The sequence below is a fragment of the Xenopus tropicalis genome, chromosome 2 (assembly GCF_000004195.4).
Source record: "Xenopus tropicalis strain Nigerian chromosome 2, UCB_Xtro_10.0, whole genome shotgun sequence".
Lineage (NCBI taxonomy): Eukaryota > Metazoa > Chordata > Amphibia > Anura > Pipidae > Xenopus > Xenopus tropicalis.
Genome location: NC_030678.2, coordinates 73,601,686 through 73,615,814, shown reverse-complemented (window position 1 = coordinate 73,615,814; position 14,129 = coordinate 73,601,686). Strand labels below are relative to the sequence as shown.

Below are 14,129 nucleotides of genomic sequence, written 5' to 3'. Positions count from 1 at the left end.
AGGTTATGAAACTATATACTGTGGTTCTCTCTATTCTTATATGAATGTGACCTAAAACATCCTCTGATTTGCAAACATGTCCTAAAAGTAGATGAAGTAAATGTAGTTCAACAAATGAAACTAAAATTATTATGTTTGGTAATGTACGTATTGAAAAAAAAATCCAATGGCAAAAGTAAATGAATCATGCCCTCAGTATTTGGTGTGACCCCCTTGTGCAGTAATAATTGCAAGTAAACATTTGTGATAACTGTTTGTCAGTCCTGCACATTGACTTGGAGGGATTTTAGCCCATTTCTCTATACAGAGTAATTCCAGCTCTTGGACGTTGGTGGGTTTCCTTACATAGCCTGCTCGCTTTAGGTCTTTACACAACATTTCAATTGTGTGTGGCTTTCTCCATGCTACCCTGCCATACACACCATTGCTGTTCATTGTTCTCCTGATGGTGGACTCATGAACATCAACATTCACCAATGTAAGACAGGCCTTCAGTTGCTTAGAAGTTACCCTGGGTTCCTTTCTAACCTCTAACTATTAGACACCTTGCAGTTGGAGTTATCTTTGATGGACGACCACTAGGTAGGGTAACAACCTATACTCTTTAGAGAGAGTCTTGTAACTGTACAGTATCCAGCTTTATGGGCATTAACAACTCTATCTGAGGTCCTTTGTTCAAGCCATGATCGAAGCATCTCGAACTCACACCTGATTGTCATCCCATTGACTGAGAATACCAGACTCTGATTTAACTTTCAAATTATATGATAATCCTAAGGATTCACTTACTGTTGCCACAAACTTTCAAGAACCACTGTACGTAAAATAATTTTGTGATATGTCCATGATTTGTACCCATTACAAGTTGATTTATGTGGTATTTTGGGAGACTTATTTTTCCTAGGTCCTAACAAATATTTTTAACCCTGTCGGGGGACAGTGTAGTAAATATTAATTCTTCAGTATGTCTCCTTGCCTCTTTGTGTTTACAGCTTGTCTGGCTGGTGAGTTTCTTCTCTACATTTATTCTGGGTCTCCCATATGGATTGGCTGTTGGAGTTGCATTTTCTATCCTGGTTGTAATTTTCAATACGCAATTGTAAGTACTTATTTTAATATTTCTCTCTTTTATCATACAGTGAGTGGTTAGTGCAAACTTGCTGCACTTCTCAGTGAGGTTTCTGGGAACTGAGGTATTAGTCTGATATTTATCTTGCATAGTTCTATCACACACACTCAAGGTAAGGGAAATGACACACAGAACTACTGTACTTGTGTATCCAGCTTCTTGTCACAGCTACAAAATGCCAGAAAATACTCTTCCATAGTCAATACTGAGATTAAGCTGGTAACAAGTAGATCTGTGTGATTTTAGGTCACACAAGGCAGATTGTTAACCAGCGGATAAGTGCAGGCTGACTATCCTCCTGTACACATAAAAGTCCTTCTTGTTGTCCCTGCCCCATAAACTTTTAATCTGTCCTAGTGCAGGTACACGCAGCCAATATCCACCAACAAACGCATTTATTGGCGGATATTGGCTGCATGTGCCTGCGCACAGGTGGATTCAATGCTTTCAGGGGCAGGCACAACAAGAAGAATTTTTAAGCGTATAAGCGGATTACCAGCCTGCACTTATCCGCAGGCTGACAATCCACCCAATGTGACCCTGCTCTAAATTTCCCACACAGGGCTTATACTTAGTAGACAAACCATTCTGCCTGAATCAAGATTGTGCCTCAGCTCTGGACATTAAGCACAGCTAAACTATATAGCGGCAGCCCTTTAACCCTTATCTATCTCTCTTGCCCTGTGATGTGGAACCTTGCACCAAGGGGAACAGGGAAAATCTGTTTCTACCTTGTACAGTCACAACCCCATGCTAGCAATTTCAATACTCACTAAAGGTAGCCATACACCTTAAGATTTGCTCGCTTGGCAAGGTTTCCAAACAAGCAGATCTGCTTTTGATATGTCCACCTAAGGTGGGTGATATCGAGCTAATTCCTGGGGCCAAACGATCATATTAAAACGGTGGGTATATGGGCTGTCGGACCAAGAACTGCATCAACGAACTGATGTGGTCCCCAATCTGACAATATAATGGCCCACCTAGAGTCTCTTTTGAGAGTCTTCTATTGCTCTGGCTAAGACATATTTCAAAGTAAATTATATTTCTGTATAGCACCACACACCAGCAACACTTAAAAAAATGTTTCCAAACTGCTCATATGAGTGCTGAAGATTTGGCCTTAAAATGGGCACACATGTTCACATAAAATACAGACATACCCCAAATTTTGCTAAATGCAATTCCAGAGAAAAAACATTATCTTGTCGGATCTACTTACCTTGCATTTACTGCACGCTGCCAAAACTTTAATCCTCCGGTACTGGAAAAATATTCATCCCCCATCCCACGTGCAATGGGTCCGGCTAGTAGAGGAAATAAGGAAAATAGAAAAGATTACCCATTACACAAGTAATGTTTACTGAAAGGTATGGGAACCATGGCTCTCCTACATGAAAGCAGACCCTTTACCCAATTCCTAGAAAAACACTTTACACTGGTTTTACACAACACTCAAGAGGCAGAATGAATAATGACTGTTTTAAAGAGGTAAACATATGTAACAGGTAATAACGTCTCAACTTGGACCAGTGTTAAATGTTAAAACACCATGGACAATGCAGGCCACCTTCCCCATCCTACCCTTTTTGCCTTCTGTACCCTTCCCCCTTGTTTGAAAATGCAATAAAGAAAGAATTTTTTTTTTTTTTTAAATTACATTTCGGTAATCCAAACATTTTTGTCAGTTTTCTGAATTACAACATGCAATCAAACCCATAATATATCATTAAAGTATATAAAATATCAGGGAAGCGATAGGCAATTATATAGATGCCTGAAAAGTAAAGTCCTTTTCTCTCTCCTTTTTTTATTAACAGCCGGAATGGCTCATCCTTAAACCAGGTGACTGCCACCGATATTTATGTAAATCCCAAGGTATATAGCAAGGTGAGTGTCATTCTTTTCCTGTTACCTTGAATGATTAACTTGTGGGGTTATAGTGCCTATTATAATCCACAAATTTCACAGTGAAATAAACAAACATTTATTGGCTCAGGTTTTTAACAAAACATAACAGAAAAACAAAAATATACTATACCAAATTACAAACAGGTGCTTCCCAGTGCCTCATGGTACCCAAACTCTGCCCTCCTAACGCATTTCGCACCATTGGGTGCTTTGTCAGATAACAAGAATAGCCCCCAGCAAGAACCTCTCAAACCCTTGTGTGCACACCTATGTCCCCAAACATGTTGCCAGCTGGATATAGTGTGGGGGGGTCCTTGTGAGCAACTTTATGGGCTGCAATCGGCACAGCAGTCTAAATGAAATGCTAACTAAATGTTAGCCATTGAACTTGGAACTGGATTCTGTCTGTGGGTATGAAGGCAACACAAGATGCAGATGTGTCCTGGGTAAAGGTATAAAGGGTGCTCCCTCTGGCGCAGTTGGATGTGTGAAAGCGTTGCTGTCAGCAGGTGGATGAGGTAACCGTGTAATCCCTCAAGTCACCAAGCAGCTCTGTGGGTTCACTGGAACCACACTCTCAGGTGGTGGCTGAAATAGAGACACATCTGGGTGCTGCAGCAACATCCAGCAACTCACACAGTCCATAGAAGCCACACAGTCCCCGAGATGCAAAAAGGGCTGAAAATGTTATGGATTAGTAGGATAATGGCTGGTTATATAACTTTCAACATCCCTTTACTGGAAAAGCAGGAGTTAAAAGTAGATCACAGTCCAGAAGGCACCCTGCAGATTTCCCTTGATCCAGGATCCAGGGTGGCTGCTGGGATCTTGCATACACTCCCTTCAGAGAACAGCAGGAAACAACTGCCAGCAGGCTGCACACTACAATGTTTCCCCCTGACGATAAATAGCAGTCTTTCTCTCTTGATGGTCACTGAATAGGCTGGAATACAAACTGTCAGTCTCTAAATCTCCCAGCCCATCTTTCTTCTTTCCTGGCTGGTTTCTGTCCTTATGATGATTGGCTGATGCATCCCTTTCTTAAACATTACTAGTGGAAGGCACAGAGGACTATATTACTTAAAAGTCTCCAAGTACAATACACTATGGGGCACATTCATTAAAGTACGATTGAATCTGAATACAAAAAAATCGTATATTTTCCAAGTTTTCAAACTGTGAGTATTTTCTGTGATTTTTTTCGCTAATTTGTGCAACTTTTTGTACTGTGCGTCAAAATTTACGTGAAGAAATCGTATTTGTCGCAATGAGTACGAAAGTTTTGGATTCATTCGAGCTTCGTTATCGTGACTTTCCTTGGGCCAAGTTGGAGCTGCAGAGTGCCATGGAGCCCTATGGGAGACTTTCCTTGGGCCAGGTTGGAGCTGCAGAGTGCCATTGAGCCCTATGGGAGACTTTCCTTGGGCCAGGTTGGAGCTGCAGAGTGCCATTGAGCCCTATGGGAGACTTTCCTTGGGCCGGGTTGGAGCTGCAGAGTGCCATTGAGCCCTATGGGAGGCTTTCCTTGGGCCAGGTTGGAGCTGCAGAGTGCCATTGAGTCCTATGGGAGGCTTCCAAAAACATGCACAGAAGGATCAAAGTCAGAAAGGTTTTCCCGCCGTTTACGACCGTTCGGATACAAAAATTTTGTGACTTTTGGATCGCCAATACGATATTATCGTGACTATTAGGATTTTTTCGTAAGCATTTTGGTGACATTTACGTTCATCAGAAATTATCATATCTAATCCGAATTAGACCCATTTCGGAATTCGAACTCGTACTTTGATTAATCTGCCCCTAAGGGTTCTACATCCAGAATGCTCGGGACCTGAAGTTTTCCAAATTATTTCTGTAATTTGGATCACCATATTTTGTCTAATAAAAAAAACATTTAAGCGTTAATTAAATCAAATAGGATTGTTTTGCCGCCAATAAGCATTAATTATTTCTTAGTTGGGATCAAATACTGGGTACATTTTGAAAGTTATTTGATGAGTTATTTGATTAAAATAGAGTCTATGGGAGATGTGCTTCCCTTAATTTGTAGCTTTCTGCAAAATGGGTTTCTAATAACAGCCCTCATACCTGTAGTTGCGGCCCCATGATATGCTTGATCTACTTCAACACATCTGTTGCTTAAAGGAGCCACCGCTGTTTCTCTAATAGAGGTGGTTACTCATTATCCTGCACTGTTGAAGGTTCATGATCTACCAGTATTTTGTTCACCATAACTTCATTTTCTTTGGCACTTGGGCAGACCTTCAACATTTCAGTTGAGGTGGCAGATCTTGATGGAGTAGCATGTCTAATGCTTAACTAATTCTTCACTACTGCTAGACCCCTCTTTGGAAAAGACTGGGCACATTTGTGTTACATGTACAATAAATAGGTGACAAAGGAAAATGTAATACTGATGTTGTTTTAAAATCCAAATAATACATGCATACTTACATTGTCTGTAATATATGTGTGTCTGTCTATTCATCTTTCTGTCTTAACTGCTCTGATCTTGCTTCCTTTAGGTTCAACCCATTGATGGAATTAAAATTGTAACTTATTGTTCTCCACTCTACTTTGCCAACTCTGAGATATTTAGACAAAAGGTGATCAAAAAGGTAAATATCTTCCTAAAAAAAATTTTCACTTTAAATATTAATTTTGGTAGTTAAAACCACAAGGCATAAACAAGATGTTTCTACATTTAGTATTTCACGACAACTTCCATAAGGTTGAAAGAATAAAACAAATGTAGATTTTGTTTTAATACACAATGCACAATCTGATAGATAAACATTTTCTTAATCAGATGAGCATGATGGTCAAAAGGTGCATTACAATACGCAGGTGGTAAAAAAGCAGCCAATAGCCATCTCCTTACAGTATACCAACTTGGACAACCAGGAGCCTTCCAGATGTTGGAGAACTACACTTGCCACCATGCCTCCACAGTCTTCAGCTGATGGTGGCATTCTCTAGACATCTGGATGGCTAAAGGTTGGCTATCACACTATACATATAGACAGAAAAAAGAGGTCCTCTGCACTCATCCGTTCTCAATATATATATAGGACACTAAGACATTTTGGAAAAAGAGAGAGCTTAAATTTAGTTATGCTTGTTTTTGAATCAAATGTATATATTGGTAGTAATTAGCTTCTTATCTTTTAGACAGGTTTAGATCCTGGAAAGGTCTACTTATCCAAGAAGAAGTACTTGAAGCAGCAAGAGCAAGAATTGAAAAAAAAAGAACAGAAAAAAAAGAGAGGATCACTATTTATGAAAAACAAGGTGAATGCACATTGTCAAATGTCACTGTAACAGTAAACATACATGTAAATGTGTAATATGTAGTTTAGACTCTTCTGCTTAAACTGCTGTGGCAATTTAAATACAAATTACAAGGATAAATTATTATATATTTCCCAATCTACCATACAGTTAGGGTCGCCACCTGTCTGGTTTTGACCTGGACAGCCTAGTTTTTCAAGGGGCTGTCCAGGTCAAAACTTTATGCCTGATTTTCAACATTCTAAACACCGAGCAGAAACCCTCTGAATTGCATACAACACAATAACCCTGCCGGTGATGTGCGCCCCTTTGTCTGGGTTTAAAACCTGGCAACAGTGACAACTCTACACACAGTTGTCAGGGACCTGACAAACTGCAGTCTCACGCAAGAATGTTTTCATAATGGTTGCTTATTGCTCAGATAAATATCTTTTGACACCTAAAAATAAGGCATTATCTGTGAAACTATTTTGGGTCATCCTAGGTGATTTTATTTGAAAATCCCTTCCTAGGAGCCATTGTGCCTAACTGGACATGTTAAGGTGCCCATACACCTTCAGATCCGCTCACTTGGTGATGTCGCCAAGCGAGCGTATCTTCTCCCAATACCTCCACCTATGGGTGGGCGATATTGGAAAAATCCAGGCTAGTTCGATCGATCGAATTATGACGACAGGTATAGGAAAAGTCGGTCCGGGGACCGCATCAACGAGCCGGGGACCGCATCAATGAGCCGATGTGGTCCCCGATCAGACTAGATTTTTTAACCTGCCCAATAGAGATCTGGCCGATTTCAGACCAGATTTCGGTCCGGCAGGCCTGTCGGTAGTGCCCATACACGGGACTATTAGCTGCCGAATTGGTCTAAGGGAGCAATATCGGCAGCTATTATCAGCCCGTGTATGGGGACCTTAACACTGAAAATCTAATAGTTGCCATATGCAAATGTCTAGGAATCCAGCTATAATATCTAAAAAACAGATAAACACACCAGGACTGAGTCTGTAACATTATTTTTGTGGAAGAATTGTTTTTTGAATTTTGTGCTTATTATTTGCTGTTAGATTTTCAATCAATGATTTACAGAACTTTTGATTTAATTATGCTTTCATCTTGTCTTATCTTACTTAGTATAGATTTGTCTGTCACTTTATAATCTAATGCCGATGCCCATTATATAATGTACCAATTCCCCCAGATAATAAACCAAGAAAAAAAATTAAGAATATAACCATTTTTATGTTTTTAATGTAGACACTTTCACTGCAAGAGCTCCAGGAAGATTTTGATGGCGTTTCACCTACTGATTCAAATAACAACAGCACTGTAAATGGGACTGCAAGTGCAATTAGTTACATCTCATCCAATACCTTGACATCAGGGTCTCAGACAACAGAAAATGTTCAAAATGGTTTCTCCACTCCTGCACAGACACAAGATCCGATCATTGCAGCTCCTCCTATTGTGAACTTCCATACTGTCATCATTGATATGAGTGGGGTGTGCTTTGTAGACTTGATGGGGATCAAAGCTCTGGGGAAGGTATTATTTCATTATGTTCTAAACACCCTTGCTTCACAATCTGTCCAGTTGCTTTCCTGTCTCACCCCCTCTGCTTTAATGTTCCTCCTGCTGTCTACAAACATGCTGTAGAAAAATGCAAGCTTTTCTTTCATTGCCAAAAGCATTGCCTGCCATCAGGTACACACCCTTTTATACTCCTTATAATTATGTCCCATTCTGGCAGTCTTGTTCCCAGCACAACCTCTGCTGGATCCCTCTCATGGTGTGCACCAGCACCACAAAAGTGCTAAATACCACACATGATATGCATGTAGCCAAATTAAAGTTACATTATATGTTTGAAACAAGCCCAAGGTCTTCCTCGTACATTAATACATAAGGGTTGATTCACTAAAGTGCGATAAAACGAGCGCTATTTATAGTATGCGTTAAAAATGTTATCACGTCCTAACGCGCGATTCACTGAAAGGATATTTGCGCTAATTTAGACGCGATGCTGTTTGTGTTATTTAAGTCGTGAAGACAATTTTCGTGCGGTATTTGATGCAACACTCGCTAATTAACGCAGCGCACTACTTGTCGCACGCGCTAATTAACGCACGTGCGCTACTTATTGCACACACGCCATATTAGCCATACACAGCATTACGTTCGGAAAACTACTTTTTCTGAAAATGCAAGCTTGAGGCTACATCACTCTAAGGCCAACACATACTTGAATAAATCACACTGCAAAGTCCATATTGTGTTGCCAAAAGCTCATGAACTGTACTTTTCTATAATATATAGGTGTTAATTTTCGCACCGACTAATGCGATATTTAGCGCAAATTTTTCCTCCGTGGTGGAGGGCCGATAATGGAAGCTAGTTTTGACCACTCCCCTTTTTAAAAGCACACCCATTTGAAACCACACCCATGTTATCGCATGACCATAGCCATATTAATGGTGGTAGTACAGCAAAAACCTGCCATACTCTGCCTTCCCTACCCTGCCTGTGTGTGTGCCATACTCTACCTGCCCTACCCTGCCTGTGTGTGCCATACTCTGCCTGCCCTACCCTGCCTGTGTGTGCCATACCCTGCCTGTGTGTGCCATACCCTGCCTGTGTGTGCCATACCCTGCGTGTGCCATACTCTGCCTTCCCTACCCTGCCTGTGTGTGCCATACTCTGCCTTCCCTACCCTGCCTGTGTGTGCCATATTCTGCCTGTCCTATGCTGCCTGTGTGTATGGCACACACAGGCAGCATAGGGCAGGCAGAGTATGGCACACACAGGCAGCCTACAGTGACGCAATGCTGGCACTGCTCCTACAGTTTGCACAATAACTATATATATTTATATATTTATATTAATAAAACACCACAGTATATGTTCTTTTTATAGTGTGTAGGGTTTATTTGTGGGTTTCTACTGCTCCTACAGTCTTTCTGAGGTGTGAACAATGTGGGTGATTACAGCCTGAGCCTGAGGTGTGAACACTGCAGGGGGTGAATAATGCAGGGATTAAAAGGTGTGAACAACACAGGGGATTACATTTTTAAACAATACAGGGGTTTACAGCCTGAGATGTTAACCATGCAGGGGGCCAGTACTGATACCATTTAAAGCTTACACAAAGGTAAGCCATCAAAGCAGCCAGACAGGTGGGGGATGCGGTCCGAGGGCCGCCAGTTGGACAGCACTGCTATAGAGTATTATTCTTTTGGTCTTGCCATCAAATTAGTATTTTTTTTCCATTCCAATAATACTTACTTATAATACTTACAGTTTTGCTCACCCTTGCGATTCTTGTGTAAGACTTTGTGGAGGCAGAAAATTATTTTCCACTGTCACCTATTAAAATGCAATACAGGTATGGGACTCATTATCCAGATTGCGTGGGACCTTGGGTTTTCTGGATAAGGGGTCTTTCCATAATTCGGATCTCCTATCTAAAGTCTGCTAAATACATTATTTAAACAGTAGTTAAACCAAGTAGCATTGTTTTGCCTCCAATAAGGATTAATTATATCTTAATTAAGTGAGTATACTTAATTAATTAGAGGACAGATAAAATAAATAACATGCTTAATTTTAATTACATCATTAGATCTAATAACTGTCATATCATTTGTGTCTTTTAGTTGTGCACAAGTTTTCAGAGGATTGGAGTCAATGTTTACTTAGCAGACGTACAGGGTAAGTCCTTCTATTAATAATAATCATAGAAGTGATGAGTGAGTAAATATTAAATGTGGATAGTAATAAATTGGTTGTAAATTTACATACTTCAGATCATGTGTCTGGTTTTGTTTGTATGATATGTAATTATGTTATGCAAGGCCCTCTTTCTCTTTTGTATTGTTTATTGGTTGTTTTTTATGTAAACCTGTATGTTCAGTGTATACACCAAATTATCATACAGCACAGCTGAATATGTTGGCACTTTATAAATATGTAACAATAATATTAATTATGTGTATTGAAATTTGGCTTTATGAGAGAGCAAAGTATAATGTAGTGTGCAGATGACATGGTTTGTAAATATAGACATGTTAAAATGACTGCTTTTATGAAGATGAGGGAGTTGAATGTATGTGCATGCTGAATTTAGGGAATAGAAAAGAAACACCTGCAGCTTATGCCAATATATTGCCTTAGACGCTTGTTTTCAATATAGAATAAGCTGTTTTTGATGATATTGTGTACTTGTCCAGCCCAGGTATATGATGATATTGAGAATGGTGGGATGTTTGCTGAAGGAAGTCTGGATCGTAAACACCTCTTCATTACTGTGCATGATGCTGTACTGTATGCAGAGGCCAACAACACAGGGATTGTAAACACTGATTCAAAGAAGAAGGTATGGGTATGGGTATTGTCAACCATTCTGTGCATACAGACTTCTTACTCACATACTGTACATTAAAGAACATTCACAATGTTTAGGGAATGTGGGTAAAAGTTGGTCCATTTTGTACACATTTTTTCCACAAAGTTTTAATTATTTGGCAATTTGGCAGAGGATTTTATAATATATTTCTGTAGATGTATTACTGTATTTTAAAGTCTGTGGGGCAGTCTTGCACTGGGATTAAAACTTGACCCTGGTATTTCAAGTACACAGAGGCCCAAACAGCCCCCTGCCAGCCCACTAAATGAATGTTTATGGCATCTTACAGCAGCCCCTCTGGCATTTGCCAGAATCCACAGATTGCCAGTCCGGGCCTGCCTTGGGGTTTTCTTTTTGATAATGAGAGGAAAATTACTTTTATTCTTAGCTTTTAATCTTTTTGACTGTTTATGTCATTTTACTTCCACTTTACTGCACTAATATGTTATAAATGGATAAATAAATAGTTTTTTTGGGAATTTTAGGGAGCAGGTGATACTGAGATTTATATAATGGACACACAGGATGAAATCAGTGAAGATTATCCCAACCTTGAAGAGGTCAGTAGAAATAGATAATGGAATAATAATTAGTGTTGTATTTACCCTGACTAAAAACAGTACTTTTAAGAAGATTTCTTCATTGATGTTTAAAAACCATCTCCGTTACATTAAATTAATTTGAAGTCACGTATTTTTTTTAAATGAATTAAACTTGTTATTTGTTACTAACAAAAATAAAATCAATTTCTTTAAGTGATGTTTTACTGAAACATATGGACAGATGATCAAAACAAAGTGATAACAATACAGGCTTTCACCCTCATTTTAGTGGTGTTCAACCACATAAGAAAATATTCTGCTCTGTTCCATTATTTTCTTCTTTTGCAGTAGAAGAAATCAGCTGGAACAAATATATATATATATATATATATGTACACAAATATAATTATGTGAAAGTAGAATATTAAAAATGAAAAATGTGAAAACATATAAATATAATTAATACATTTTGCAGTACAGGTAAAAGACCCATTATCCAGAATGCTCGGGACCAAGGGTGTTCTGGATAAGGGGTCTTTCCATAATTTGGATCTCCATACCTTAAGTCTACTAAAAAATTAATAAAACATTAATTAAACCCAATAGGATTGTTTTGCATCCAATAAGGATTATTTATGTCTTAGTTTGGATCAATTACAAGGTACTGTTTTATTACTACAGAGAGAAAGGATATCAGTTTTAAAATTCTGAATTATTTGATTAAAATGGAGTCTATGGGAGACAGGCTTTCCGTAATTCGGACCTTTCTGGATAACGGGTTCCCGGATAAGGGATCCCATACCTGTATTTTTATACCACACTGATTTATTTATATTCTTATATCCTTTCTCATTTTCTATTTTCAAGGCAATGTTTGGCAGCATGTTTCAGACAGAAATCCAGACAGCGCTGTAAGGTTCCATGCTGACCAGCTGAAAGCTCCCTTTTTATATTATACTGCTGATCACAGAAGGTTCCAAGACATAGCACTTTTTTTTAACAATCTCAAACCTTGCCTTCCATTTGCTATCACATATTCACTGGAGCAGTATTACCTGCCTGCTGCTTTTCAGCCAGAACAAAGTGACTCAGGTAATTTGAAGAGATCTTCAAAAAGACAATCTGAGGTTGCACACATAACTTGGATGTAAGAAGGTATCCAGAATATGCCATCACTTGGATGACAATGTTGCTTGGTTACTCTGAGTCCATAGGTGCCTCCTTCTGATAAAGACTTTGTTTTGTCTACTTGGATGCTTCCCCCCAACAGATAACTATTTACACTGAGGGATGCTTTTTCATCCCTGGAAACCCTTTTAATTTATTATCCCCTAACATTCAAAGTATCCATTTCATAACATCATCTATGAAACTGGTTTCAGAGACCTCAACTGACTTCATAGCTTGTGCACCAGGATACCAGTTAAATAGTAAAGGTAGTGAAATAAAATGTACAACAAATAAAGTGTCTATCATTTAATGGGACTAAAGCCACAAATTGGCTGTGATTTTATGATTTTATTTTCCTCTGTCAATCAGAAGCTTTGACTGTATACCTCTGGTATATACACACGTTATGTGTACCAGTTCACTAAGATACTGATAAGACTTTATCATAATCATTTCCCCGATGGAGGGACAAATAGCAGCTAGCATTTTATGACATGCAGAAATTCTCACTCTAGTATGCCATGGGTGAAATAAACAATAAAGGCCATGCTCACTCAAATGCCAGAACTGAGGAGCAAACACTGTATACCGCAGTCCATTGATTTAAATATGAAATGCAGTGTGTGTACTGTATATATAGAAACAAAAGTTATACAAAGTTATTTATTTCATACCCCTCTGAATGCCAATTCCACACTGCCTGCCATAATGATTTAGATGTGTTTGTTGTCACTAAGTAAGGGCATACGTTTTGATTTAGAATGTGTCCTTTTTTAGAACACAAATGGTTCTGCAGTTGGGTTTGTTGCAAAGAAGATTATTGAAAAAATGTAAAGGTTCTGATTTATTTGTTTCAAGTGCGTTTCTACTGCTTTGTTTCATGAAATATAGCTTCAAATCATGCTCCCATAATTCTGATGAACACAAAACAACCCTGAGAAATGCCAGAACTGAATAATGCACAGCAGCACATACTCTGCTCATATAATGGGGACTATTATAGATGGCTAAGTTTCTGACCATTTCTACTTCCATCTATGCTGTATGTTGTTTCACTTTCCAGTGTTACACTTAGAATATTTTAGTATAAACTCTCCAGGACAGAGGCTGACAGTGTATTTATCTATGCTGTATAATATTATGAAATAAATTATTGTTGCCAAAACGTTATATTGCATTGTTTCTTTATTTAGAGTGTACCTTGAATTTCTGAATTACTTGTCTTCATTAATATCATGTACAACACTGTAAAATCATGGAACCATTTGTATTTCATTGTGCAGCAGTACAGAATATGTTAGCACTTTATAAATATGTGTTAACAATAATAATAGCAACATGTATACATTTATAGAAAATAGAAATATAAGTACAGACAAGGATGTTTGTGTTATTCTTATTTAATGCATTTTGGTCAACTCTGTATTTGGTCAAGAGAGAGAGAGACAAAACACCACCTATGAAGTGATCAAAAAACCACACCTAGTTACTCAGCTCCAAATTTATTAGTAAAAAGGCAAAAAACGACATATCTTCTATACAGTTAACATTTGCTATTCATATAGTGACATATAAAATGGCATGCACAATAATAAATGGTATATTATAAATCTACTCTATTTTCTTTCCGAAGAAAAACAATGAATGCTGCTAAACTCTGCAAAACTTTTGATCTGAATTTATATCA

The 14,129-nt window shown here is 38.5% G+C and overlaps 1 protein-coding gene across 3 annotated transcripts in view; it reads left to right on the top strand.

Moving 5' to 3' along the window:
- slc26a9 (solute carrier family 26 (anion exchanger), member 9) overlaps positions 1 to 13,607 on the top strand; it is a 58,394-nt gene extending 44,787 nt beyond the window's left edge. For all 3 annotated transcript variants that reach the window (NM_001102740.1, XM_031895595.1, XM_031895596.1), the window contains 9 exon segments: positions 993 to 1,099; positions 2,950 to 3,019; positions 5,566 to 5,658; positions 6,212 to 6,331; positions 7,586 to 7,873; positions 9,982 to 10,036; positions 10,555 to 10,700; positions 11,216 to 11,290; positions 12,140 to 13,607. In NM_001102740.1, the coding sequence (NP_001096210.1) occupies positions 993 to 1,099; positions 2,950 to 3,019; positions 5,566 to 5,658; positions 6,212 to 6,331; positions 7,586 to 7,873; positions 9,982 to 10,036; positions 10,555 to 10,700; positions 11,216 to 11,290; positions 12,140 to 12,187 (1,002 nt within the window). In that variant the 3' untranslated portion in view covers positions 12,188 to 13,607.
- Positions 13,608 to 14,129: the final 522 nt, after the last annotated feature.